The following is a 26,387-nucleotide window of genomic DNA, read 5'->3' on the forward strand; positions in this document are numbered from 1 at the left end:
AGGGGCAGTGAACGGAATAGCAATGGCAAAGGCGTTCTCGGCGGCCGCCTTCCCCGCAGCGCCAGAGCTCTTTATTTACGCCACTGGACACCGTGCTGTTGAGAGAATCACGTATTAAAGTGTTCACCAACCACTGCTGTTTTTATTTCCGTATACAATTATTTTCCGGATGTGTTCTTTCCGCATTCTGTAAAGAAACATATCGACTAAATAAACCCGTGTACTTTACTACAACCCTGCCTGCGTTGAGAGCGTCGCGGGAAAGGGGCGCTCGGCCCCCCCCGGCGAGGCCGGCCGGGATCCGGGGGGGGGAGGGATCCGGGCCGCGGCTCCCGGTTCGTTTAACCCCCTTCTCAGGACACTCGTTTCCCGAATCCGCGAAGGGGCCGATTCGGATGCTGGGGAGAGGGGAAGGTTGAGGGTGGTCGGCGGAGGCGCTGCCGGGCCGGGGGGCGCCCACGTCCTGTTGCTGCCGGGCTCTTCTGGGCACCGAGTCTTGCTAGCGTGGCCGGAGCCCTCTGCCCCCATGTGCCCCCCCCCCCCGGTGCTCTTTACAGGCCTGTGCACCGCTGCCCCCATGCTGACCTCCGACCCCGGCACTGACCTCTGACCCCTGGGTGTGACCCTGGCCTTGCAGGTGCGATGTGACCCCAGTGATCTGACCCCAGTGCATCAACCGTGACCTTGCTTTGTGACCCCAACACGTGACCTAGGCCCTGGAGTGTGGCCTGTCACCCCAGACTGCCGTGACCCCCGGGCGTGACCTATGACCCGCGGGGGTGACCTGTGCCTGACGCGGGGCGGGGCAGGGCGACCCCTGGCGGCGGCGCGCACGCGCGCGGCGGCTCCCGTCGCCGGCCGGAGCGCGCGCCGCGGGCACGCCCGCTTCCGGGGGGCGGGGCGCCGCGTCAAGGGGGGGGGCGGCCCGCGGCGCCGTGACGCCATCGCGCCGCGCCGCCCGCAGCGCCGTGACGCCATCGCCCCGCGCCGTCCGGGAGCGGCGGGCGGCGGCGCCATGTCGGGAGTGGCGGGGCCGGGGGCGCCCAGCGGCACCGCCCGCGCCCCGCTGCCCTGCGCCGCCCGCGCCGCTACCGCGCTCCAGCTGGGCGGCGGCGCCGACGTGGCGCGGCCCGGCGTCGCTGTCATCGACCTCCGCTTCCCCCGCGGCGGCGCTGCCGACGTGAGTGCGGCCGGGCTGCGCCGCCTCGCCGCCGGGGGCCTGCTGACCGCTGCCGGGGAGGGGATATAGTGGGGGCGCAGCGGGCCCGGTAACGCCGTGGGGGGCTGCTGGTGTGGGCGCGGGCCCCGTGTCGGGTTGGGGGGGAGATGCTGGTGTGGGCGCGGGCCCCGTGTCGGGTTGGGGGGGGAGATGCTGGTGTGGGCGCGGGCCCCGTATCGGGTTGGGGGGGGAGATGCTGGTGTGGGTGCGGGCCCCGTGTCGGGTTGGGGGGGGAGATGCTGGTGTGGGTGCGGGCCCCGTGTCGGGTTGGGGGGGGAGATGCTGGTGTGGGCGCGGGCCCTGTGTCGGGTTGGGGAGGGAGATGCTGGTGTGGGCGCGGGCCCCGTGTGGGGTTGGGGGGGGAGATGCTGGTGTGGGCGCGGGCCCCGTGTCGGGTTGGGGGGGGGAGGAGATGCTGGTGTGGGTGCGGGCCCCGTGTCGGGTTGGGGGGAGATGCTGGTGTGGGCGCGGGCCCCGTGTCGGGTTGGGGGGGGAGATGCTGGTGTGGGTGCGGGCCCCGTGTCGGGTTGGGGGGGGGGAGGAGATGCTGGTGTGGGTGCGGGCCCCGTGTCGGGTTGGGGGGGAGATGCTGGTGTGGGCGCGGGCCCCGTGTGGGGTTGGGGGGGGAGATGCTGGTGTGGGCGCGGGCCCCGTGTCGGGTTGGGGGGGGGGAGGAGATGCTGGTGTGGGTGCGGGCCCCGTGTCGGGTTGGGGGGGGGAGGAGATGCTGGTGTGGGTGCGGGCCCCGTGTGGGGTTGGGGGGGGAGATGCTGGTGTGGGTGCGGGCCACGTATCGAGTTAGGGGGAGATGCTTGGTATGGGTGTGGGCCCTGTATCGGGTTGGGGGGAGATGCTGGTGTGGGCGCGGGCCCCGTGTGGGGTTGGGGAGGGAGATGCAGGTGTGGGCGCGGGCCCCGTGTCGGGTTGGGGGGGGAGATGCTGGTGTGGGTGCGGGCCCCGTGTCGGGTTGGGGGGGGGAGGAGATGCTGGTGTGGGTGCGGGCCCCGTGTTGGGTTGGGGGGAGATGCTGGTGTGGGTGTGGGCCCCGTATCGGGTTGGGGGGGGAGATGCTGGTGTGGGTGTGGGCCCCGTGTGGGGTTGGGGGGGGAGATGCTGGTGTGGGTGCGGGCCCCGTGTGGGGTTGGGGGGGGAGATGCTGGTGTGGGCGCGGGCCCCGTGTCGGGTTGGGGGGGAGAGATGCTGGTGTGGGCGCGGGCCCCGTGTCGGGTTGGGGGGGGAGATGCTGGTGTGGGTGTGGGCCCCGTATCGGGTTGGGGGGGGAGATGCTGGTGTGGGTGTGGGCCCCGTGTGGGGTTGGGGGGGGGAGATGCTGGTGTGGGTGTGGGCCCCGTGTGGGGTTGGGGGGGGAGATGCTGGTGTGGGTGCGGGCCCCGTGTCGGGTTGGTGGGGGGAGATGCTGGTGTGGGCGCGGGCCCCGTGTTGGGTTGGGGGGAGATGCTGGTGTGGGTGCGCGCCCTGTATCGGGTGTGGGGGGAGATGCTGGTGTGGGTGTGGGCCCCGTGTGGGGTTGGGGGGGGAGATGCTGGTGTGGGCGCGGGCCCCATGTCGGGTTGGGGAGGGAGATGCTGGTGTGGGCGCGGGCCCCGTGTCGGGTTGGGGGGGGGAGATGCTGGTGTGGGTGCGGGCCCCGTGTCAGGTTGGGGGGAGATGCTGGTGTGGGTGCGGGCCCCGTGTGGGGTTGGGGGGGGAGATGCTGGTGTGGGTGCGGGCCCCGTATCGAGTTGGGGGGAGATGCTTGGTTTGGGTTGGGGGGAGATGCTGGTGTGGGTGCGGGCCCCGTGTTGGGTTGGGGGGGGAGATGCTGGTGTGGGTGCGGGCCCCGTGTCGGGTTGGGGGGAGATGCTGGTGTGGGTGCGCGCCCCGTATCGGGTGTGGAGGGAGATGCTGGTGTGGGTGTGGGCCCCGTATCAGGTGTGGGGGGAGATGCTGGTGTGGGTGCGTGCCCCATACTGGGTGTGGGGAGACGCTGGTGTGGGTGCGGGCCCCGTGTCAGGTGTGGGGAGACGCTGGAGGTGGTGCGGGAGTTGCTGGCCCAGCTGCAGGCAGGGCCGGTACCAGTACCGGGGTGGGGTGGCACCCATGCTGGGCCCAGCACGGGCGCGCTGACCCTGCCTGGATGCGCCGCCTCCCCCCCCAGCTGCAGGAGATCGTGTTCAGGAACTTCTACACGGCTTTCCTGAGCGTGCGGGTGCAGCGCGCTGGCGCCGAGGGCTCCCGCAAGTGGGTCACCTGCCTCCGCGACTACTGCCTCATGCCCAGCCCGCACACCGAGCAGGGCTCCCAGGACTACTTTTCCCTCTTCCGGCACCAGGTGGGTCCCCTGGCCTTGAAGCAGCCATGGGGGTGTCCTGCTCCCAAAGCCCACCTTCCTCCCCAGCCAGCCCTGGGCTTCACACCGCAAAGCCCGCAGGGGCTGCAGGCTCTGGATGGAGCCAGGGAAAGAGATACCGTCAAGGGGAGGACTGTGGCACTGCGTGCTCAGCCTCAGGGGGTGCTCCCTCCACTCTGCACGTGGCCCCTGTAATGGGGCCCGCTGGTTTCCGGTCTGCGGGATGGCACTGCGAGGCGTGCCAGCGGGGTTGCTCCCTGCCGTACCTCTGCACCAGCTGTGGGTGGGTCCCCTGGTGCCACCCAGGCGTGCGCCTCCTCCTCGTGCTGCCAGCCAAAGGCTGCCGTCTCTCCTCTGTGCGTTAGGATGCTCTGTGGTGGTTCTGTGTGGACCCCTGCCTGGTTCTGCTCAGACAACCACAGTAGGGTGATATTTATCTTGGTTGCCTTATTCAAAAGACTCTAGCATGTGATTTATTTATTTATCCATTCTTTTTGGAGTGAATCCCAAAAGCTGTCTCAGAGCAGGCAGTGGCCTGGACGTTCCCGAGCCACTCTGTGCTGCGTGCTCCAGCCCAGTCCTTGGCAGTGACAGCTTTCACCTTGTCCTTGTCTCAGCAGATGCTCTGTGACGTTGACCAGGTGACAGCAGTGCGATTCATCCTGCGGCAGCCGTCACCAGTCTGGGTCCATTTCACCATTGAGGAGCTGCAGATTTATCCCCTCAACCAGAAGGTGACTGGGTGCTGGTGGTTTGCTCTGTGCTTCCTCCCTAACATGGGGAGAGTGGTCTGAGGCAGGTCACTGTCCCCAGTTGTGCAACGGGTGACACAGCTTCAATAACTACATTCCTTCTAGACATCTCGGGCCCTGTGCAGGTCAGCAGTGCTGCTTGATGCAGAGCTGAGTGAGCTTTCCAGGGTTCAGGCTGCTTGAGGCCTTGTCCATCATTAGTCTGCTTGGGGTCCCCTTGTTCCCTGGTGTGCTCCAGGACCTGGGAGTGGGATTGTGCTGCCCAGCCCTGGGTCCTGCTAGTGTGAACAACGCATGTCTGTTTGAGCAGGTGGACTGAGCTGAGGTTTGCTGACACCCAAGCCTCAGTTGTAAACACTGGAGCAATCCAGACTGCAGCACCACTGGTGTGAGGGATGGTGGTGGGATTGGGGTGAGTGCTTGTGTCATCCTTTCAATCTGTTCCAGAGTCCAGAGAAAGATTTTCCCTCCTGGCTCTCCCAGCTGACTCCTCTGGAGCAGCCAGCCAACCTGCATGGGGTGAGTAGTCTGTTAAGGTATTACCAGGGAAGGAGAGCTCTGGCTGTGGGAGCAAACACCTCTTGCATGCTGTTTGGGTGGGAGGGTGTGGAGCCCAGGACCATGGCCAGTGTACGTGGCCGTACACTCCAGAGGACGAGTAGCAGCACAGCAGCAGCTAACGCTCACACACTGTGCTCGTCTGCCCTTTCCAGCCAGAAACCGGCTGCCCCTGTGGAGCATCCCAGCTCAAAAGAAGAAGCTGTCCCCAGGAAGCGCTCAGAGCTTTGTGCTGTGGGAAAAAGGACCAGTCAAATCCTGGGCTTGTGTATGTTTCTGGGGCCTGCAAGGAGCAGGCAGGATGGTGGTGGCGTTTGGCTTTCCTGATTCACACCAGGGCAGCGGGCGTGTAAGGTGTGATCTGGTTGCACCAAAGTGCCCTAAGAAGGGATAAGTGACCATGGAGGTGAAGGCAAGCCCGACCAGCATTCGAATGATGTGCCGTGGGCAATCTTGGTTCAGCATGTACAAGGGGAGGAGGGGGAAGAAAAGAAGCATGCAGAACAAGGAAAAAAATTGGGAGACAATATGTGGGATGAATGAAGGGTAGAGAGGCTCTGCAAGCACAGGCACTAGGAAGCACTGATCCAAAGGAAAAGCACATGGTGTATAAGAGGAGGCTGGGAGAACCGGGTTCATTCAGCCTGGAGAGGGGAAGATGAAGGGGGATTGTATTGTCATCTGCAACTCCCTGGAGGGAGAGCATAGAGGAGATGGAGCAAGGCTCTTCATGGAGGTGCACAGCGGCAGGAGGTGAAGCAGTGGCACAGGTTGGGATATGGGAGATTCCTGTTACACGACAAAACTCCTCACGTTGAAAGTGAGCCAACACTGGAACAAGGTCTGGAAGGTGTTGTGGAATCACCAGCCTCAAAGACAAGTCAACCCTTGGCTGGACATGGGCCTGAACAGCCTGTTCTAGCTTTAAGTTGACCCTGCTTTGAGTGGTGGGGTTAGACCTTCTGGTCTCAGTTATTCCATGATTCCCCAACCATGGAGTCCAGAGGGCTGCTCCAGAGGACTGTGTGGTGCACATGGCTGGAAATAGCCTACAGTGGCCCTAGGGAAAAGGAGGAAGGAGCTTTCTTCACCTTCAGAAACATGGAGGAACGGGGCCTGGAGTAACCCTTGCACTGAGACAGGCTGTGGCTGAGCCAGAGTTGTGGTTGTTCTGGCAGCATAAAGCAGGAGAGAGCTGTTCAGCAGAGCTCAAGACAGGGTGGGTAATGCCCCCATGCTGGGGGGCAGATCTCAGTGCATGGTACCAACTTTCCTGTGGAGTGTCTTGCCCCATCTGTGGCCTTTTTGCTGCAGGCCCTGACCAGGAATGAGTTGAGAAGCCCAGAAGTGATCCAACTTTTACGGGAAGTGGCTTGCAGAGTTCAGACAAAAGCAAATCTCCCCTGGGTTGTGCAATGCAGGCTTTAAATCTGCTTGTCCTTCACTGTGGGGATGGGGAAAATCACTGAGGGACCAATGGTAAGTGGCATTGCTCAGCCACCTGGTGGGACACTTGGGAACAGGGGAGGTGTCACTACTCCCTGGTGTTCCTGGGTGTTTTGCACCCTCAGGCAGTTTGCAAATGGCAAAGAGTGAATTGTAGCTGTTGCCCAGCTCTGACAACATGCAATTAGAAGGAGGTAACAGCCTCCGCCTGTGGCCATGGAGTGTGTTTACAGCTTTCAGCACTGCCAACCAAGTCTTCCTGACAGGCAGGAGCAAAGTCCACGAACAGGGCAGAGGAAAGCGGTGGTTTTGCTGATGGGAGAGAAGAAGGACTTCTCCTTTGTGCAGTTAAAATGCATTGAGCCGATTTCTTCCATTGCCCGTAAAACCACGCCCTGAGCTAAGAGTTGTCTCACACGACTTCCCCAGCCAGCAGTGCTTCTGGGAAGATGAGAGGGCAGTTTTGGTGGCACAGTCTAGACTGTGATGGCAGCAAGTATTTTTTGTACAGCCCTCCTGGGTTTGAAGCTCTGGTTCCTGCCCTGCTGTTGGACAGGGTGGTATGTGAGAGGACTCCCCCAGCCCCCTTGTCAACCACTCGTTCCTTCTGTCTTAAATGAGGCAACTTCCAACTCTACCCGTCTCCCAGAATGGCTGATAGACTAGGAGGCGGATGCTGAAGTTAAACCAGCCACTTGGCTGCCCTGGGGGAAACCTCGCCCTGCTGTATCTGCTAGCGGCTGAGAGCAGGAGTTGGGGTATATGGGAAACAGGGTGCACAGCTCAGAGCTTTGACCTGGTTTGCCATGTTTTGGTTTGGAGGAGTGATTCGCAAAATGGCACATGAGTTTGCAAATCCTGGTTGACTGTAGGTCCCTCCCTGGGAGACTGCACCTGGAGAGGAGGTTTTGTGCCACCTCTGATGTAAAGCTTATGATCTTGGAAGGGCCTGAGGAGTGCGGAAGGGGGGAGGTTGTTGAGAGACTCTGGACTGTGTGATTAGGTTTTTAATCATTAGCTAATGATGTAGTTTTTGTCCTCCTCACCAACAGAGACAGGCCGTTTTGGAGCTGGGGACGGCCATAGCTCAGGGCCACCGGAGTCACCAGGTGGCTGTTTTCCTAGATCATGGCTCTACTTTCCCTGGGTTGGGAAACTACCATTGGGTCAGGAACAAGGTGCTGCTTCATCCAGGGCATGATTGCCCAGCTCTCTCAGGGCAGCCACACAGCTCGGGCTCAGGAGAAGGGGGCTCCCTGCAGCTGTGGGGCTCAGGAGGCAACCGTCTGTGGGGAGATGGACAGAAGTCCTGCCCTGTTGGCTGCCTTAGGTCAGGGTAGTCCAGCTGTTCTGGTGCTGGGGGCTTTGTTCTTGGCCGTGGTGTTGCAGCCCTGCTCTATCCGGGCTGTGTTGTGTTAAGAGTGCTCTGACCCTGCTCTTCTTGCTGCGTCGTTTCTGCTTCTTGCTAGGAACTCCCTGATCCAGAGAAGGTATCGACGGAGGTCCAGCAAATGTGGGTGTTGACAGAGGTGATCCGTGCTCGCCAGGCAGCTGCCCGCATTGGGCGCTTTGATGTGAGTCCCATCACCCTGATCCTAGGTGACCTGGCCTTGCCATTGCCATCTGTGTGACTGGAGATGGCAGTCCACAGCATCACTCATGGGTGTGGGGAGCCCTCCCAGAGGGGCTGGTTCCAGTGGGAGGGTTTGGAGTGCTGAGGCTACACGGGTGCCCTACCAGAGTGATGGTGCTGGGGAGGAAGGGATAGAGCACATTACAGTGCTCGATGGAGACTGACTGTTGCTTCATCTTTCAGGTGGACGGCTGCTACGACATCAACCTGCTTTCCTACATGTGAGCTGGCTGGTGGGAGACTGCTGCTCCGCGCTGCTGGGGCCCAAAGGGGACATGAGAGACTTCAGTGTTCCCAAATGCACTTTTGTCCCTCCTGCACTGGGCTGTTTCCAGGCGTTGCCCGTTCCTTTGCCTGACTCCTCTTGTACTAGTGCTCGGTGGTGAGCAGCGCTGCCTCCCCAGGAGCCCCGTCTGAGCCTCTTGCTACACTGGTGCCCTCGGTGCGGTTTGCTGCCAGCGTGTCCCATCCCGTCGCTCTGGGCCACCCTGCTCCGTGGGGTAGGCGGAGGCGGTCTCTACGACCATACCTGCCCAGGGAACCGTCCCTGGCCTTGTCTCTGCTGTGCCTGCTGCTGCCTCGCGGGGCCGTCCCAGGACGAAGCGGAGGACGGGGCGGGGGGCCGGGCCCAGGCCTCCGCGCTGCCCGCTTTGTTCGGAGAACCGTGCTTGCTCTGTAAGAGACTAAATCACGACTGAAAGCTGCTGCCTTGGCTCTGGCTGCGCCTGCGTGTCTTGAGGGGGCCCCTCTTTGGGAAACCCAGGGCGACCTGGATGGCTGCTGGCCCCCTCCTATGGGGCCACAGGCAGGTGGGGGGGGTCCCGGATTGCCCCGGCTCGCCCGGTGGCCCCGCTCCCCCTTGCTGCTGTGGGTCACCCACGGTGGCTGGGCTGGGCTGCCTGCGCGGCGGGGCCCCTTCAGAGCCCACCGGCCCTAGAGCTGAGCACCGCCCCCCCCCCGGCTGTGGGGCAGCGGCCCCCACCGCAGCCCCGCGGCTGACCCCACGGCGGGGGGCGGGGCGGGGCGGGGCGGGCCCGGGCGGACTCCATGTCCCAGGCGCCCCGGCGGGGCGGGGCCGTGCCGGGCCGGGCCGTGCCGGGCCGGCGGGGCCCGGGCAGAGGCCGCAGGATGCTGCGGGGAGGCCGCGGCGCCGCGCTGGCCCGCCGCTGCCTCAGCTCGGCGCCGGTGAGTGGGGAGACGGCGCCGGGGAGCCGGGGGCGGGGGGGAGACGGCGGGGCTGCCAGGCTGAGCCCCCGGCACGGCACGGCACGGCACGGCCTGGCGGGCCGCGGTTTGTCTCGCGGACACCCCCTGTGCCCACCCGCAGGATGGCCTGAAGCGCACGCCGCTGCACGACCTGCACCAGGCCCGCGGCGGCAGGATGGTGCCCTTCGCCGGCTGGAGCATGCCCGTGCAGTACGGGCCCGGGCACCTGGAGTCCCACCTGCACACGCGCCGCCACTGCTCCCTCTTCGACGTTTCCCACATGCTGCAGGTAGCTGGGCCGCTGGGTGCCCTGCCCGAGCCAGTGAGGCGCTGGCATCCCGGCACCCTTCGAGACGGAGGGGCGCCACAGCAGTCAGCCCTCATGTTGCTGTCTCCTTGCAGAGCAGGGTGTATGGTCGGGACCGCGTGAAGTTCATGGAGAGCCTGGTGGTCGGGGACATTGCGGAGCTGAAGCCGGACCAGGTACAGAGGGGCGCAGAGCGCCTCATTTCCACCTGCAGCTTCGTGCACTGCCAAAGCTCGGCACCCTCGAGCCACATGCTGGGGTGGACGCAAGGTTGCATGCCCTACTCTGCCCCTGTGTCCCAAATGTCACCTGGCTCCCGGGACCTTGCCACCAAGTCTGCAGCTCTAGCAGCACCCTACAAGGGATGGAGCTTCCCAATCTTGCCCTGGAAGGACCCCCACACACGTGGGCACGTGGATCAAGGCTGGCATCGTGCAGTCGGGCAAGGGGGGTGCACTGAGTGGGGAGGAAAGGATACAGGGAGCAAAAGAGTGAAGGGGCCCTACTAGCCCCTCTGACCCCTACCTGCAGCTCCTTAGGGCAAGCGTGCTCTCTCCTGCAGGGCACCCTGACCCTGCTGACCAACGAGAAGGGTGGCATTGTGGATGACCTCATTGTGACAAACACATCAGATCACCTCTACGTTGTGTCCAACGCAGGCTGTGCGGACAAGGACTTGGCCATCATGAAGGTATGGTCGCTGCCCCGTACTCAAAATGATGTCATGGTCTGCCTGTGCGCTTGCCTGGCCTGGGTTCACCCAAGGCAGTGCTGGAGACAGGGGCTACAGGAGGGCTACAGAACACGGGAAAGCAGGACAGAAACGCCCTGTAGGCTGCTGGAGCAAGTCTCCCCTCCCTTCAGGCAAGCGAGGGCTGATGTCTGCAGCTATACGGAGGTCAGAGTGGCTGTGGCCAAGCGCAGGGTCTGGCTTCTGCGTGTCCCCATGTTGGCAGATGTTGTCATGTCACCTTTGCAGGACAGAGTGAAGGAACTGCAGGCTGCTGGCAGCGATGTGCACCTGGAAGTCTCGGACAATGCTCTGTTGGCTCTGCAAGGTAGTGAGCTCCCTACGTGGGCTGGCACCTAGTGGCATCACAAGAGAATCACCTTTTCCAGGGGACCAGGACCCTGCACACGTGGGGAGGGTAACTGAGCTGGACCCTGCACACATGGGGAGGGTAACTGAGCTGTGGCAGTTCGCTTCCCAGACCCTGATGCAAGAACCAAATCTTGGAGTTAGGCTGCATTCTTCTCCAGGTCATGCCTAGACGCATGTCAGTGCTTTCTGTTCCTGGCCAAAGTTTCCCCCTCCCCATGCTATGAGCCAGCCCATCCCCTTTTCCTGGATACTGCTTCTCCCTAAAGTCACCTGTCTCTCCCCAGGTCCCTCCATGGCACGAGTGTTGCAGGCAGGACTTTCCAATGACCTAGCCAAATTGTCCTTCATGAACAGTGCGACAATGACAGTCTTTGGCGTGCCGGGCTGCCGAGTCACGCGCTGTGGCTACACCGGCGAGGACGGTGTGGAGGTACCACCAAGAGTCAGGGGCTGGTCCGCACCAGGACCATTCTGCTGTAGAGTGGGACTGGCATGGTACAAGGGGAGGGGAAGCGGCACATGCCCATGAGATGCTTTAAGTTGCTGACCATGCCCGTGTCCCTGCACAGATCTCGGTACCTGCAGCACAGGTGGTGGAGCTGGCTGAGAGGCTGCTCAGTGACCCCGAAGTGTGGCTGGCTGGGCTCGCAGCCAGGGATAGCCTGCGGCTGGAGGCAGGTCTCTGCCTCTACGGGAATGACATTGATGAGACAACCACACCTGTGGAGGCCAGTTTGGTGTGGACCTTGGGTAGGTTTTGGCCATGTTCTCCCTCCATGTCCTCCTTGGGGGGCAGCTAGGCCATGGTGGGGAGCAGAGACGCAAGGTAGGCTTGGGTCTCAAACAGGAACAAGCTGAGGTGAGAGGGCTCAAGGGGACCATGAGGGGATCACCAGGGCAGGACATTCTGGGCACAGCAGAAGGTCAAGGAATGCCTGTGTCTCCTGCTCCAACCCTCACCTGCCTCTTCCCCTGCAGGAAAGCGCCGGCGTACAGCCATGGACTTCCCCGGTGCAGCCGTGATCATGTCGCAAATCAAAGAGAAGCCAAAGCGCAAGCGCGTGGGTCTGACCTCTGTGGGGCCCCCCATCCGGCCGCATATGGCCATCCTGGGTCCTGAGGGCAAGCTTATAGGTATGTGGGGGTGGGCAGGGGCAGTGGGTGGCCGCGGCCTGGCTGGGGAAACGGCGAGGAGGACGTCCCGAGAGGCACCCTCAGCTGCGCCAGTCCATGGACGCGGGGAGAGAAGGTGTGGAGCTTCTTGGCCCTTGCTGACCTCGCTGTGTCCCTGCGGTGCCAGGCACGGTGACCAGCGGGTGCCCCTCGCCCTCCCTGCGCAAGAACATCGCCATGGGCTACGTGGAGGCTGCGTACAGCCGCGCAGGCACAGTGCTCACCGTGGAGGTGAGGAAGAAGCACCACTCAGCTCTCGTCGCCAAGATGCCCTTCGTGCCCACCCACTACTACGTGGCCAAGTGAGGCCTGGCACCTGGGGAGGGCACCGGCATCCCTGGCGTTATTAAACACCGATGCCCCGTGCCCCTGGCCTCGTCTCCGGTGGCGGTGGGTCCCAAAGCAAGGCACAGCCAGGGAGGGCACAGCGGTTTAATGGCAGTGGGCAATCCGCAGCCAGTCCCGGAGCTCCCTCACTCGCGGTGCGTCTTCACCGGCTCCGCGGCTGGACCTTCCCTGTAGGGAGACGGGGCAGCGGTCAGCGGCACCAGGCTGGGAAGGGCCTGCCGTGGTGGCGAGGGTGAGCGCTAGGGCAAAGCGGGCCAGGCAAAGCCGGGAGGGCACTCTCGGGGCCGGGCAGGGGCAGGCACAGCCAGGAGGGTGCTCATTGGGCCGGGCGGGGGCAGGCCCGGCCGGGAGGGCGCTGACGGGGCCGGGCAGGGGCAGGCCCGGCCGGGAGGGCGCTCGCCGGGCCGGGCAGGGGCAGGCCCGGCCGGGAGGGCGCTGACGGGGCCGGGCAGGGGCAGGCACGGCTGGGAGGGTGCTGACGGGGCCGGGCAGGGGCAGGCCCGGCCGGGAGGGCGCTGACGGGGCCGGGCAGGGGCAGGCCCGGCCGGGAGGGCGCTCGCCGGGCCGGGCAGGGGCAGGCCCGGCCGGGAGGGCGCTCGCCGGGCCGGGCAGGGGCAGGCCCGGCCGGGAGGGCGCTCGCCGGGCCGGGCAGGGGCAGGCCCGGCCGGGAGGGCGCTGACGGGGCCGGGCAGGGGCAGGCCCGGCCGGGAGGGCGCTCGCCGGGCCGGGCAGGGGCAGGCCCGGCCGGGAGGGCGCTGACGGGGCCGGGCAGGGGCAGGCCCGGCCGGGAGGGCGCTCGCCGGGCCGGGCAGGGGCAGGCCCGGCCGGGAGGGCGCTGACGGGGCCGGGCAGGGGCAGGCCCGGCCGGGAGGGCGCTCGCCGGGCCGGGCAGGGGCAGGCCCGGCCGGGAGGGCGCTGACGGGGCCGGGCAGGGGCAGGCCCGGCCGGGAGGGCGCTCGCCGGGCCGGGCAGGGGCAGGCCCGGCCGGGAGGGCGCTGACGGGGCCGGGCAGGGGCAGGCCCGGCCGGGAGGGCGCTCGCCGGGCCGGGCAGGGCAGGCACGGCCGGGGGAGCGCTCGCCGGGCCGGGCAGGGGCAGGCACGGCCGGGAGGGCGCTCTCGGGGCCGGGCAGGGGCAGGCACGGCCGGGGGAGCGCTTGCCGGGCCGGGCAGGGGCAGGCACGGCCGGGAGGGCGCTCTCGGGGCCGGGCAGGGGCAGGCACGGCCGGGGGAGCGCTTTCCGGGCCGGGCAGGGGCAGGCACGGCTGGGAGGGTGCTGACGGGGCCGGGCAGGGGCAGGCACGGCCGGGGGAGCGCTTTCCGGGCCGGGCAGGGGCAGGCACGGCTGGGAGGATGCTGACGGGGCCGGGCAGGGGCAGGCACGGCCGGGAGGGCGCTCTCGGGGCCGGGCAGGGGCAGGCACGGCCGGGAGGGCGCTGACGGGGCCGGGCAGGGGCACCGGGGCACTCGGCAGTCTGAACCGCGGCAGCCGTGGCTGGGAGGGTGCTTGCTGGCTGAACTGGGCCAGGCATGGCTGGGAGGGCACCGGTCCATGCGGGAAGGGCCGAGCAGGCGCCCCGGGGGGCGAGGAGGAGCGAGCGAGCAGCGCCAGGGGCGTGCGGGGACTCACCGCGGCGGCGGGCAGGGGCGGTCGGCGGTGCCGCCGCCGCCGTTGCGTCCGGCTGGGCCTGCGGAGGAGAGGGAGTGAGCGCGGGGGCGGCCGGCGGCGGCGGCGGCCGTGGCGGCGGCGAGGCGACCCCGCAGCAAGGCCCCGCGGCGGGGGCCGGTACCTGGGCGGTAGCAGAGCGCCGCCACGGCGCCGCCGTAGGCCCGCCACGCCAGGCGGATGCCCAGCAGGCTCAGCCCCAGCCACAGCAGCAGCAGCTGGCACAGTGCGGCCCGCAAGTCCTGCGCCGCCCACTCGGCCGCCAGCTCCCGGCCCAGCGCGCCCAGCGCCCGCCACGGCGCCTCCCAGCCCGCCGCCGCCGCCATCGCCGCCGCCTCGGGCTGCGTCGCCGCCGGGCGGAGCGGGGGCGGTGCCGCCGGGGAAGCGCCGCCATGGCGGGCGCGGAGCCGGCCGCCGACGATGAGGGGCTGTACTCCCGGCAGCTGTGGGTACCGGCGGCCGGGGGCGCCGGGGACCCCGGGCGCCGGCCCCGCCTGACGCCCGCCGTCTCCCCCGCAGCTACGTGCTGGGCCGCAGCGCCATGGAGCGGCTGGCGGGCGCCGCGGTGCTGGTGGTGGGGCTGCGGGGCCTGGGGGCCGAGGTGGCCAAGGCCCTGGTGCTGGCTGGCGCCCGCGCTGTTACCCTGCACGATACCGCTGCCGCCGGCCCTGCCGACCGGGCCTCACAGGTACGGCGCGCCACGGCGCAGCGTGGCATGGCTGGGCACCCCCTCTGCCCCCCACCCCCACCCCCGGGCCTGCTGCAGCCCTCTGCGGCGCCTGACTGCCCCCTTGTTGTCAGGGGTACAGCCCTCGGGGTGCTCCTCTGTCATGGGTGCAGGCCTTGGGGTGCCTACCATCATGGGTATTGCTTGGGGAGCACCCCACTGTCATAGGTATGGCCCACGGGGTGTTCCAAGTCATGGGGGGCAGTCTGGGGAGCACCCTCACCATCATGAGTATGGCCTTTGGGGTGCCCCCAGTCAGGGGTACAGCCCTTAGGGTGCCCCATGGTCAGGGCTTTGGTCTATAGGGTGCTCACCATCATGGGTATGGCCCAGGGAACACCCCACTGTTGTGAGCATGGCCTTTAGGGTGCCCCCAATTACAGGTACAGCCCTTGGGGTGCCCCACTGTCAGGACTACGGCCCATGAGGTGCCCACCTGGTATGGCCCAGGGAGCCCCCAATCATTGTGGGTACAGCCCTTGGGGTGCCTCACTCTCCTGGGTGTGGCCCACAGTGTGTCATGGTTATGGCACTTGGGGTGCCCCCTCATTGTGCTGCAGCTCTTGGGATGCCTCCCCATCATGGGTCTGGCTTGGGGAGCATCCCACTGTCACAACTACAGCCCTGCAGTGCCCCACCATCATGGGTATGGGCCTGGGGTGCCCACTATCACGGGTATGGCCTGGGGAGCATTCCACTGTCATGAGTGTGGCCCTTGGGGTGCCACCCCAGCCCTTAGGGTGCCCACCATCATGAGTATGGCCTGGAGAGAACCTCACTGTCATGGTTATGGCACTTATGGTGCCCCTCCATCATGGTACAGCCCTTGGAGGTGCCCCCATCATGAGTATGACCTGGAGAGCACTCCACCATCACAGGTGCAGCCTACAGGGTGACCACCTGTTCTTCTCATTGGTATGGTCTAGGGTGCCCTGGGGTCATGGGTGTAGCCCACAGGATGCCAGCTGTCTTGGGTAGAGCCCACAGGATGCTTCACCAACATGGATATGGCCCCAGGAGCCCTGCCATCACGGGTACAACCTGTGGGGACCCTCATCCTCATAGCTGCTGTCCAGGGAGTGCCCTGTCATTACATGTACAGTCCACTGGGTGTCCTCATAAGTACAGTCCCCAGCACAAGCTCCTGTCCTCGGGGAGTGTCCTGTTATCATGGGGCAGTTCCTCCAACCTATGTGGATGGCCCCCACTGTGCGTCTGTCCCACAGTTCTTCCTCACGGATAGCAACATGGGCCAGAACCGGGCCGTGGCATCCCAGCGGCACCTCGCAGAGCTGAACTCCCATGTGTTGGTGACAGCCCACACAGAGGAGCTGTCAGAGAACTTCCTCACGTCCTTCCAGGTGAGCAGGCTCTGGTGCTCCAGTACGCTGAGCTGGGAAGAGTGGTCCTTGGCTGGATGCTGTCCCCTGGACTGGGCAGCCTTCAGAAGGGCAGCATCGACCCAAGGCTGCTGTTGTCGCCTCCGAAGCCTTGGCACTTCGCTCCAGCCCTGAGCTGGAGTGGCAGTGGGGGCCACCCACCACCTGCATGGATGCAGACACAGACCTTGATGCAGGTTGTGGTGCTGACTGACTCCCCACTGGAGGAACAACTCCGCATTGGTGACTTCTGCCATGCCAGGGGTATCTGCTTCATTGTGGCTGATGTGAAGGGCCTGGCAGGGTAAGCGCATGATGCCCAGTGTCCCTGTGACTGTCCAGGCCGGGCCCCTGGTGGCCCAGCCCCTGCTGCCTAGGGTGGGCAGGCTGCGGGAAACCTTGCACCCTAAACCATGTGGAGGCAGGAACCATTTGGGTCGCTCTGCTCTGGGCAACAGTGCCTCGGAGCAGGTTGCTCAGGGCTCTGTCCAGTCAAGCCTTGAATGTCTCCGAGAACGGCAGTCCCACAACCTCTCCAGGACTCTGTTTCAGTGTTTCACCACCTTTAAGATGAAGAGTTTTTTCTGTATGTCTAACAGTAATTTCCTGTGTCTGAGCCTGGGCTGTCCTCTCTCGTCCTGCTTCTGTGCAGCTTGGGGAAGAGCCTGGCTCTGTCTTCTCTGCACCTTCCCATTAGGCACTCCAGCTGGGCTCACACATGCTGAAGAGAGAGGCAGGACCCTCCCTCCCCCCCGCAGTCTTGCTTGTGCAACCCAGGTTACCATTGGCATCTTTGCAGCAGGGACACACTGCTGGCTTCTGGTCAACTAGTTGTCCCCCAGCTTCTAGCCCTGGTTTGCAAAGTTGCTCCCTAGCCCATGACCCCCAGCCTGTCCTGCTGCCAGCATTATTCCATCCTGGGGGCAGGACATGGCAGCGCACTTTGAATTTCATGAGGTTCCTGTTTAACAAACTTGCTGTTGCTCCTATCTCAGGCAACTATTTTGCGATTTTGGGGATCACTTTGTTGTTCATGACCCAACGGATGCTGACCCGGTTCGTGCTTCCGTGCAGCACATCTCCCAGGTAGGAAGCGAACCACAGCAGGCTCCAGCATCCACACTGCCTTTCTGCTCTATTATGTATCCCAATAGCTTTCTGTGTTGTGTGTCCATTCCCTAATGTCCCTCTAGCTCCACTGCACTCTCCCAAAATGCTGGCACATCCTTCACCTGATTCAAGTCATCAGGATCAGGGTTTCCTGCGTTCATATTTCTTTTTCTCCCCAGGGCAACCCAGGAATTGTGACGTGTGCAGCAGGAGAAGATGGCCGTGGCCACCTTTTCTCTGATGGTGACGTGGTGACATTCTCAGGTGTGGAGGGCATGATTGAGCTGAATGGCCAGCAGCCCTGCCCTGTTCGTGTGCTAGGTGAGCCACCAAGGTAGGACCAGGCAGTGAGGGAGTCCCACTGGACGACGGGCCTGCATGCTGTGCCTTGATCTGGACTGCAGAGATTCTCTTCACCAGGGCTTGATGGGATGTTGCTCTGATCTGCCTGCAGCATTGGAGCTGCAGTCTGATGTCCTTCAGAAATATGGTAGATTCTGAGCTGTGACTGTTTCTCCATTTGCCTGGATATGCTCTTCCCCCTTTCTTGCTCCTTCACAGATGCCTTCCGCCTGGAGATTGGTGACACGAGCTCATTCTCGCCATACTGCTGTGGGGGCCTGGTTTTGCAGGTGCATCTGCCCCAAGAGCACTCATATGTAAGTCTGCCCTTGACCTCATGGTGCTGCAAGCCTGGGTCACACTTGGACCAGGTGTGTGGACAAGCCACTGCAAGGGAGATGCAAGCCCAAGGGGCTGTGGCAGTCTGGTGCTTCTGGAGAGGTATCTTGTGCTCAAGCACTTGGGACACTGCTTACAGGAGCCCCTGCGTACAGCCCTGGTGAAGCCGAAGATTCAGGTGTCAAATCCTGAAGACCTTCCACGCAGCCGCAGCCTGCACATAGCTTTCCAGGCCCTGCACGCATTCCGCAAGGAGCAGGGGTGCCTACCTCAGCCCAGGGCGCAGGTGAGGCCCTATCCTGCCCCTTCCTAGCCTCCCTCTGGCCTGTCCTTGGTCCTGCTCTCTCCATGTGCTCATCCTCCTGCCACCTTATCTGGAGGCATCCTGTGCATGGGGCATCTCTCACCTACTTTGGCCCAGGGGGATGCCGAGCGGGTTCTGGAGCTGGCACGGAGCCTGGATGAGCAGCAAGGTCCCCTGGATGAGGATGTTGTACGAGCCTTTGCTAGCGTGAGCGCAGGGGACCTGAGTCCCATGGCTGCCTTCATGGGGGGCCTGGCAGCCCAGGAGGTGCTGAAGGTAAGTAGGGTGGGGATGGGGCCATGGGGGACCTGCTGCAGACAGCAGACAGGTCCCAGGTGAAGCTGGCAGAGGTTGTCTTGCTCGGCATGGCCATCCCACAGCCTTTGATGACCGCAAGAGGGCACATGCTGTCTGCTTAGGACTTTGCCAACCCGGAGGGAAGGGTCTGGGTCACCCATCTGGGGTACAGGGAAGGAGCCCAGCTGGGAGGCCAGAGCCCAGCTGCGAAGCAGGTTGCAGAGCTGGTGGGGTCCTGTTTTTGCCCAGGCTGCCTCGGGGAAATTTCTGCCACTGGATCAATGGCTCTATTTCGATGCCTTAGAGTTCCTGGACTTGGAGGGGGCTGCGCAGCTGACAGAGGAGGACTGTGCCCCGGTGAGAGCTAGCTGGTGCCTGAGCCTGTCCTGGCTGTGCCAGGTTGCTACCTGGATGCTGGAGACACTGCAGCCAGCCACACTCACTGCAGCTCATCTATCCCAACAGAGGGGTTCTCGCTATGATGGCCAGATCACGGTGTTTGGGGCAGACTTCCAAGAGAAGCTGGGCCACCAGAAATACTTTGTGGTAAGCAGGGGAGGCAGGGCCGCTGTGTGAGAAAGGCCTCCAGAGGCCTGCAAAGTGCTTGACCAGCACTGAGGGAGATGGCAAAAGCTCTGTCCTGGCAGGTGGGAGCTGGTGCCATTGGCTGTGAGCTGCTGAAAAGCTTTGCCATGATGGGGTTGGCTGCGGGGACAGGCGGGAACATCACGGTGGCCGACATGGACACCATCGCACGCTCTAACCTTCATCGGCAGTTCCTTTTCCACTCAGCGGATATATCGGTGAGCCACAGCCAGGCAAGAGCCAAAGCATCTGGCCCCATGCTCCTTCCTCAGGAGAACTCAGAAACTTTGCTGTCCATAGGGCCAGGGTGGGCTCCCTGGACAGGTTCTCCCTGGAGATCGGGGCTGGGGGCACCAGGAGGGGAACTGACTGTATCCTCGCTGCCCTCACAGAAGCCAAAGTCAGAGGTAGCAGCTGCAGCTGTGAGATGTATGAACCCTGACATCAAGGTGACAGCACACCAGAACCAGGTGGGGCCTGCCATGGAGCTGATCTACGGGGCTGACTTCTTCAAGCATCTGGATGGAGTTGCCAGTGCCCTGGACAACATGGAGACACGTGAGTGCTTGGGGCAAGTGGGAGCCAGGCGCACGATGGTGCTACTTGGCTGCAGGCAGTGTGTGCCACGCTTTGCATGGGTTTGGGTGGGCAGCTGCCACATGTAACTGTAGGGGGGAAGAGGAGTCTGGTGCTGTCCATCCAGGGCTGGGACCAAACCTGTCTCCACTCCATCTAGGCAAAAGTGCCTTTCTGGCTCCTGGACACTCCTTGCTCCCCACAGGTGCTTACTTGCAGAGCTGCTGCCTCCGCTTCCTCAAGCCTCTGGTGGACTCAGGAATGGAGGGCACACGGGGGAATGTGCTTGCCATGGTGCCCCACCTGACCAACGCTTTGGGGCCTGCCAGTGACCCTGTGGACAAGACCTTCCCCCTTTGCACCCTGAGACACTTCCCCCAGACCATTGAGCACACGCTGCAGGTAGGGGGCCATGTTCAACTAGAGCCAAGGCTGGGCCCACAAGACATCTGTGCCCCCTGGCACTGATCGAGGAAGCCCCCGGCCTTTGTTTTTGCACAGGAAGCTGTTTCCCCCCCTCAAGCCCCAGACCCGCGCTGAGCTGTAAGGAGCTGCTGGCCACGGGCAGGATACAGGCCCCAGCTGTTTCCTGGCTGGAAGCCCAAGTCCAGCATGCGTTCCTGCTGAACAGTTTCCCCGCCCCATGCAGCTCCACCGCCTTCCTTAGGCTCAGACATGGCCTCTCCCTCCCTGGCATGAAGCCCAGGGCAGCTTGGGCTGGGGTTCCTGGGGACCATGGGGTGCTGTAGCCCCATGCATCAGCCCATGCGTCAGAGTGGACAGGGCTTAGGACCAGTTGTCCCTAATTAGAGGTGCTGAGCAGAGTCAAAAACCTGGATGCTCCTTTTGCAGGGGTTGGCAGGGACTAGCACGGTCTTGTGGGCTGCACTATAGAGCCACGTACTCGTCTGATGGGGCCACAGTGACCCCTGGGAAGCAAGATGTCCTCCGACAACCCAAAGTGCCAGTCCCAGCCTCTGCTGCCTATGTGCAGGGAGGTGCTGGGGTGAGCACCTGCAGCCCCATGTTCCACCCCTGCTTTCCCCTCCACAGTGGGCCCGCGATGAGTTTGAGGGGCTCTTCAGGCTGCCTGCAGAGAACGTCAACCGGTTCCTGGTGTGAGTGTGGGTGTCGGGAGCAGAGGCACACAGACAGGGCAGGGAGCAGAGCCAGAGGAGGGACCATGGGTGCTGCCAGGGCACTGCTCGCTGCTGCTGCTGGATATGTGGCTGGGGATGGGGACAGGGATGGGGGACAGATTATTGTATCCTATTCGGGGTGCCCTGCTGGATTACTCCAGGGACACTAGCCAGGCCTGATCTTACTGCTGAGTCCCCATCAGCTGGGGCAAGATAATGCCTGTTCCTACTGGTGAGAGCTCTTTGGTGGGTCAACTCTGCCTGCTGTGAGTTGGGGATGTGCCCTGCAAAGGCTGGGGTGAAGGCTGGCCTCACGACCTTAGAACTATCTGGTTTCACAGAGACCCAACTTTTCTGGAGCACCTGGAGGCACCAAAGGCTCTGGAGGTCCTGGAGCAAGTGCAAAGGAGCTTACAGGAGAGGCCACGGGACTGGCAGGACTGTGTGCACTGGGCGCGCCAGCACTGGCAGAGCTGCTACCACAATGCCATCTCCCAGCTGCTGCTCACCTTCCCCCCAGAGCACGTGAGCCTGGCACCAAACAGGGCTGGGACCCTCCTGCACCCTCCCCCCTCTGCCAGCTGCCCCCTTGCCAGTGTGGCAGTGTCCTCAAGCCTGACTCTGCTTTTCCTGTGCCCAGGAAACCAGCCCAGGTGTTGCCTTCTGGTCAGGGGACAGGAGGTGTCCCCATCTGCTGACATTTGATCCCGATGATGTAAGTGCAGGATAGAGCTGTGGGGACTGGGGTTGTAGGCCTGGCACTCCATGGAGGACACTGCAGGCTGGGGGAAAGAGCCAGGCCCTAGATGGAATATGAGGGATGCTGGACCATAGCCACAGGCTGAATGGGGGCATCATGGGCCAAACTGATATGTGGCACCTGCTTCGTACTCTGACTTGCAGAGTCTTGGACCAGGGTCTGTCCCTGTTCCCTTGGTCTGTCAAGGCACTGCGGAGCTGCTGAGGAGATCCCATATATGTTCTGTGGCCAGAAGGAGGAGAGACATCTCTATCTCCCCCTCAGGGCAAGTCTGGGCTGCCCTACCTGGTTGTGGCAGCACAGGAGCAGACTCATAGGCTGCCCTGGAAAGGCATCCCATGGCCCTCACTGCCCTGACCTTCTCTGTACTCACAGGACACCCATGTGGCTTATGTCATGGCTGCTGCCCACCTCTTTGCTCAGACACACAAGGTTTTGGCTCGCAATGACAGGGCAGCTACTCAGGAGATCCTTCGCAACCTGGTCCTACCGCCCTTCACACCCCAGGAGGGGCTCAAGATCCACATCATGGAGGAAAGGCAGGAGGTCCAGGAGGCTGTGGGTAAGGCTTCCATTATAATTTGTTTCCTGGATGCCTGGATCTGCTATGGTAAGGCTCTGGACCAGGGAGCTCTGGGTCCAACCTGTTTCTAGCAGGGCTCTGGTGTTGCTAGTTCCTGGCCCATGAGCTGCTGTAGCCATTGGTCCCTGCCACCCTAGGGCCCCAGGAGGGGAGAGCAGATGGCCCTCATCCACCAAGTGCTATGCTCTGTGGAGGCCATGCTCTCCGCCACAATGTTGGTGCAGAGGTAACACACCTTTGTGCCTCCAGACCAAGGGCGCCTGGCAGAGCTCACCAAGGAGCTGGCACGGTGGAGAGGGGAACTGTTAGAAGCCGAGGAGACACAAATACCCATCATGGAGCCCATCCACTTTGAGAAGGTACCCAGGGCTGGGCAGGCAGCAGCCTATCCACAGCCATGCTTGACTTGATGCACAGGGCTTGAGGTAGGCATGTGCCCAGTGCTGAGCGCTATTCCCAGCGTAGAAGCTGCTCTGCAGAACTCACAGGGAAAGGCCGTGTTTGTCCTATGCATGGGCAGCCCTGTAACCCTGCCAGCTGTTTCTTAGCCAGGAGGCCAGGGACTGTTTTTGAGTCCTGGCCTATCTCCCTGCTGGGAGCGTGCTGTCCTTGAGCAGCCCATGGAGTCTTTGCTGGCTCTTTGGGGTCTCTAGTGGCTGTCAGTTCCTGCAGGGTGCTGATGTCCCTGTGTTCTTCCCCATAGGATGACAACTTCCACGTGGACTTTGTCACAGCCGCGTCCAACCTGCGTGCAGAGAACTATGGCATCGCCTGTGCTGACTGGCTCACGGTGAGGCCAAGGGCTGGGCTGCCTGTGGCCAAGCACAGGCCCCTGTAGCTTTCGGCAGGGTTTCGAGGGAGGCCTGGTCCTGTGCAGGGGCAGCTCGTGATGCCTACTTCTCCCTCAGAGCAAGCGGATTGTCGGACGAATCGTGCCTGCCATTGCCACTACCACGATGGCCGTGGCCGGCCTGGCGTGCCTGGAGATCTACAAGCTGGTGTGGGGGTGCCAGGACCGCAGCTGCTACCGCAACAGCAACCTGTGTCTCTCTGACTCCCTGCTGCTCCGTGTCCAGCCCCTGCCACCCTCCACCTACAGGGTAGGACTCTCCTTGTCTGGGAGTGCAGGCTCCGGGGGCAGAGTGATGGATGGGGGAGGCTTCTCCCAGGGCACAGAGCTGTCCAGCGGCCTCTGGGGCACCCTGGCTCTTGGAGCTGGCGTTTAGGGGGTCCCTGCTGCACTGCCATGAGGATCTGGGCTGGTTGCGAGGGCGCTGGGTGGCAGGGAAGGAGCTGGCCGCGCAGGAGGGACAAGCCAAGCAGCTGAGGCTGTCAGGCTCCGGAAACGGCGTTCGGGCCTGCGGTGGACTGGGCGCGCCTCCAGGCAGCGAGGAATTAGCTCCTTCCTGCAGCCTTGCCGGCCCCTGCGGCCCGGGCTGCTCGCCAGGCCCCCGCCGCCCCCCTCGCGCAAGGGAGCAGAGCGGAGCGGAGCTCCTGGGGACTTCAGGCATCGAGCCGCCAACTCTCCGCTCGCCCCAGCTTCAAGCCCATCCCTGAGCAAACGCATGTGGGCCCAAGGGGGCTGCTCCAGCCTGGCTCTGGTAGCCGTGGGGCTGAGACGGCGCTGACGCCCCATGGTTGGGGGTGGGGGGCATGACAAGGAGGTAGCAGGCCACAGCCGCCTCTCACATCTGGCTTATGGAAACCAGCTGGAACAGCCAGCGAGCAGCTGGCACTGGGCCCCGTCCAGAGCCGAGTGCAGGGCTGCCTGGTGGGGGGAGCAGGGCCGGGGGTCCCGGCCTGCGAGGGGCCGCCCGGGGCCCGTGTGGGGGCCGGGCTGCGGCGAGCTCGTGGGGATGTGCCGGAGAGCGAAAGCAGAGCCGTGGCGGGGGCGGGGGGGCAGTCCCAGATTGGGACCGTCTGGGCGATAGAGGCCTCTTTGTCTGGGGGTTTATGGCGTGCGAGGCAGCCCTTCCTGTGCGGCAGGAAGTGCCGATTGGAACCAGATTGGCCCGGGGGGCCCAGAGCCGGGGGCAGGAAGAGGGGGAGGGGAGACGCCTTCAACGCCTCCGCTCCGGCTCCGGCAAGGACTCGGGCCGCCCGGCTGCAGCAGCGCCTTGCCATGCCTGCGCCCCGTGGCCCTGCACCATGGGGTGCTGCCCAACCACCCCAACCTCCCCCCCCTGCATGGCACCGAGGCAGCTTCTGCTGCCCCATGGGGATGAGTCCCCCGTGGACAGGGCCGCCAGGGTGTCGGGGATGTGCCGCAGGGCTGGCGGACCTCTTGCTGCCTCGGCAGCTGTTGGGTCTGGGGTCCATGGACCAGCAGCGTCCTTCGGTGGAGGATGCTCCTCTGTATATCTCTGCGCCCTCTGCTCCCTTCGCTTGCTCGGCATCCCCGGATCGCCCCGTAGCGGCTCCTGGTTCCTCCGTGTCCCGCAGCAGGGTGTGCCAGCACATGTCCCGCTGTTTGGCCACAGTGGGAACACCTCCCTGCAGGCCCGCTGGGGGCGACCAGGCGAGCAGGCCTTGGGCTGGCGAGGGTGGCTTTGGCCCCGCGCTCCTCGTGCCGGCTGGGATGGCGTTTCCGGGTGGGGGCAACGGGGCTCCCTGCGTGCTGGGCTAGGCAGGATGAGCAGTGGCATTCCCTCCATGCTGGGATCACTCAGGCTTGCGCTACCTTGGCGAGTATGGGGTTAAGCCCCTTTCCGCCCGGGGTCCGATTACTGCAGGGGAGAGAAGGCAGGAGGTGAGAGGCTGCAGCAGAAGGCAGGAGGCAAGAGCAGCCAGGTGCGATCGCCCCTTCCCAGCTGGGCGAGAAGAGATGGAGCCAGCGCCAGGACTCGCACTGCCCCGCAGTGAGGGCAGATGGTAGGGTGGCCATGCCAGATGGTGCTCAGCCCCGTGGGCGCTGAGCCCTGGCACACCTTGGGCCAGGCATGGAGGCCAGCAGAGCCCTCACTGGGCCTGGGTGTGAGGCAGCAAGCACTGATGGCTCCGCTACTCATCCCCAAGCGCAGCGCTGCTGTTGGCTACCGTCGCGGGGGAGGCCAGCAGCCCAGGGGCCCCCTCGGGCTGGAACCGGGCTCACGAGGCCCCGGGGGGCTGCAGGAGCAAGAAGAGGCAATTGTGTGGGGCTGTGCAGCTCTTCAATGGGGCTTTGTGCAGGGTCTGTGCCCCAGGCCGGGCTGGGGCTCTGGAGGAAATGTCAACTCCCCAGACTGCCCCGCAGGAGCCGGCAGTGCCGAGGGGACGGCTGTGCCCCGGTCACCCCCGGACCCAGGCAGTCCTGAGCCTTGGTCCCAAGCTGTGCCTTGGTCCCCCTCTCTGGCTCTGTGCTTTCTGCCCTGGGCACAGGCTGTGCCAGCCCTTCCCTCCCTGCGGGGCTGCAGCGGGCCGGGCTGGGGCCTGCTACTACCCTGGGCTCCCCCCTTGCAGTACGGCCAGAAGGAGTGGAGCTGCTGGGACCGGCTGGAGGTGCAGGGAATTGGCGCCGATGGACAGGAGATGACCGTGCGGGAGCTGCTGGACTGGCTGCGGGTGAGCCCAGCCTGGGCAGCGCAGAGCCGCTGGACCAGGCAGCGCTGCGCGGGGGGCTGCGCACAGGCCCGGGACCCTGACTCTTGGCTCTTGCAGAGGGTGCACGGGCTGGCTGTGACCATGCTCCTGCACGGCTACACTGTGCTCTACAACAGGGAGCAGAACGAGGAGACGCGGGCCCAGCAGCAGGCAAAGAAGTAGGTCCCTAGCTCCTTGCCCACTCCTGTGGCCTAATCCTGCCCCCAGCAGTGTCTCCCCCCTTGGGGCACAGGGGGGAGATGTCTGCCCCCTCTCCCCCCGCCCTGTGCTGAGCTGCTCCAGCTGCAGAGCTGCTTGCAGATGGGTCCGTTGCTCCAGCCTGCCGCAGGGTAAACATCCTGCCGTCAGCGCTTCCCGTGGCAGGACCCCCGGCTGGCCCCTCGCTGTCTGCCCAGCCTGGCCCCACAGGCGCTGCTTCCCTGCCCTGAGTGGGGAGGGAGCCTGCAGCTCGCTCCTGGGTGCCTGCCCAGGGCGCTGGGGGTGCTTCCTGAACCCTCTCTTTGCAGGAGCCGGCCAAACGTGGCTTTCCCCATCCCAGAGGAACTGGCCAAGCTGGGGGAACCAGCCTGCCCCCACCTCAACCTTTTTTCCTTCCCCCACTCTAGGCTTTCAGAGAGCCTGGAGGGTGCTGGGGAGCCGCGGCCCCGGGAACTGGAGCTGCAATACGTGTGCGAGGGAGAAGAGGATCAAGACGAGGACTCCTGTCCCCGTCTCCTCTGCTACCTGCCCTGAGCCTGGAGTGGGACACCAGGATGGCCATGCCAGAGGCAGCAGGCCCCAGCTGCCCATTGGGACCACACTGTACTTGCTGCCCCTGGTAATAAAAGCTGCAGGATTAGCTCCAGTATGTGGTCACTCCATCAGCCCTCACTGCAAACACCCTCATGCTGTTACAGTGTGACATCAGGA

The 26,387-nt window shown here is 64.1% G+C and overlaps 4 protein-coding genes across 8 annotated transcripts; 3 read left to right on the top strand and 1 right to left on the bottom strand.

Annotated features, from left to right (window-relative positions):
* The first annotated feature begins 1,015 nt into the window (after positions 1 to 1,015).
* On the top strand, positions 1,016 to 8,670 carry NICN1 (nicolin 1, tubulin polyglutamylase complex subunit). The gene is made up of 6 exons (XM_062585923.1): positions 1,016 to 1,180; positions 3,378 to 3,551; positions 4,190 to 4,303; positions 4,769 to 4,840; positions 7,795 to 7,899; positions 8,142 to 8,670. Exons 1-6 carry the CDS (start codon positions 1,016 to 1,018, stop codon positions 8,181 to 8,183), a joined length of 672 nt encoding a protein of 223 aa, XP_062441907.1. The 3' UTR covers positions 8,184 to 8,670.
* A 381-nt stretch (positions 8,671 to 9,051) lies between these two features.
* AMT (aminomethyltransferase) lies at positions 9,052 to 12,112 on the top strand. 2 transcript variants are annotated; one of them, XM_062585437.1, is made up of 9 exons: positions 9,052 to 9,143; positions 9,286 to 9,453; positions 9,567 to 9,647; positions 10,034 to 10,162; positions 10,451 to 10,529; positions 10,858 to 11,003; positions 11,143 to 11,323; positions 11,552 to 11,707; positions 11,874 to 12,112. In XM_062585437.1, the coding sequence occupies exons 1-9, from the start codon at positions 9,087 to 9,089 to the stop codon at positions 12,050 to 12,052; spliced, it is 1,176 nt and encodes a 391-aa protein (XP_062441421.1). In that variant the 5' UTR covers positions 9,052 to 9,086; the 3' UTR covers positions 12,053 to 12,112. The 2 variants fall into 2 exon arrangements, with proteins under 2 accessions (XP_062441421.1, XP_062441422.1); XM_062585438.1 differs by lacking the exon at positions 9,286 to 9,453.
* A 48-nt stretch (positions 12,113 to 12,160) lies between these two features.
* TCTA (T cell leukemia translocation altered) lies at positions 12,161 to 14,103 on the bottom strand. Its single transcript, XM_062585439.1, has 3 exons — positions 13,883 to 14,103; positions 13,723 to 13,780; positions 12,161 to 12,262 (listed from the first exon to the last, which is right to left on the bottom strand). Exons 1-3 carry the CDS (start codon positions 14,082 to 14,084, stop codon positions 12,220 to 12,222), a joined length of 303 nt encoding a protein of 100 aa, XP_062441423.1. The 5' UTR covers positions 14,085 to 14,103; the 3' UTR covers positions 12,161 to 12,219.
* Positions 14,104 to 14,142: 39 nt separating this feature from the next.
* On the top strand, positions 14,143 to 26,322 carry UBA7 (ubiquitin like modifier activating enzyme 7). 4 transcript variants are annotated; one of them, XM_062585567.1, is made up of 24 exons: positions 14,143 to 14,203; positions 14,278 to 14,446; positions 15,712 to 15,846; positions 16,062 to 16,168; positions 16,860 to 16,950; positions 17,154 to 17,295; positions 17,536 to 17,633; positions 17,795 to 17,941; positions 18,077 to 18,235; positions 18,506 to 18,613; positions 18,722 to 18,802; positions 18,904 to 19,059; positions 19,234 to 19,399; positions 19,623 to 19,819; positions 20,471 to 20,535; positions 20,898 to 21,081; positions 21,197 to 21,271; positions 21,460 to 21,581; positions 21,692 to 21,878; positions 22,603 to 22,689; positions 22,808 to 22,999; positions 25,338 to 25,439; positions 25,536 to 25,636; positions 26,084 to 26,322. In XM_062585567.1, exons 1-24 carry the CDS (start codon positions 14,151 to 14,153, stop codon positions 26,208 to 26,210), a joined length of 3,051 nt encoding a protein of 1,016 aa, XP_062441551.1. In that variant the 5' UTR covers positions 14,143 to 14,150; the 3' UTR covers positions 26,211 to 26,322. The 4 variants fall into 4 exon arrangements, 3 of the variants coding, with proteins under 3 accessions (XP_062441551.1, XP_062441552.1, XP_062441553.1); XM_062585568.1 differs by lacking the exon at positions 21,460 to 21,581 and adding an exon at positions 22,149 to 22,258; XM_062585569.1 differs by lacking the exon at positions 25,536 to 25,636.
* Positions 26,323 to 26,387: the final 65 nt, after the last annotated feature.

This window comes from Rhea pennata, chromosome 12 (genome assembly GCF_028389875.1).
Source record: "Rhea pennata isolate bPtePen1 chromosome 12, bPtePen1.pri, whole genome shotgun sequence".
In the NCBI taxonomy this organism is placed as follows: domain Eukaryota; kingdom Metazoa; phylum Chordata; class Aves; order Rheiformes; family Rheidae; genus Rhea; species Rhea pennata.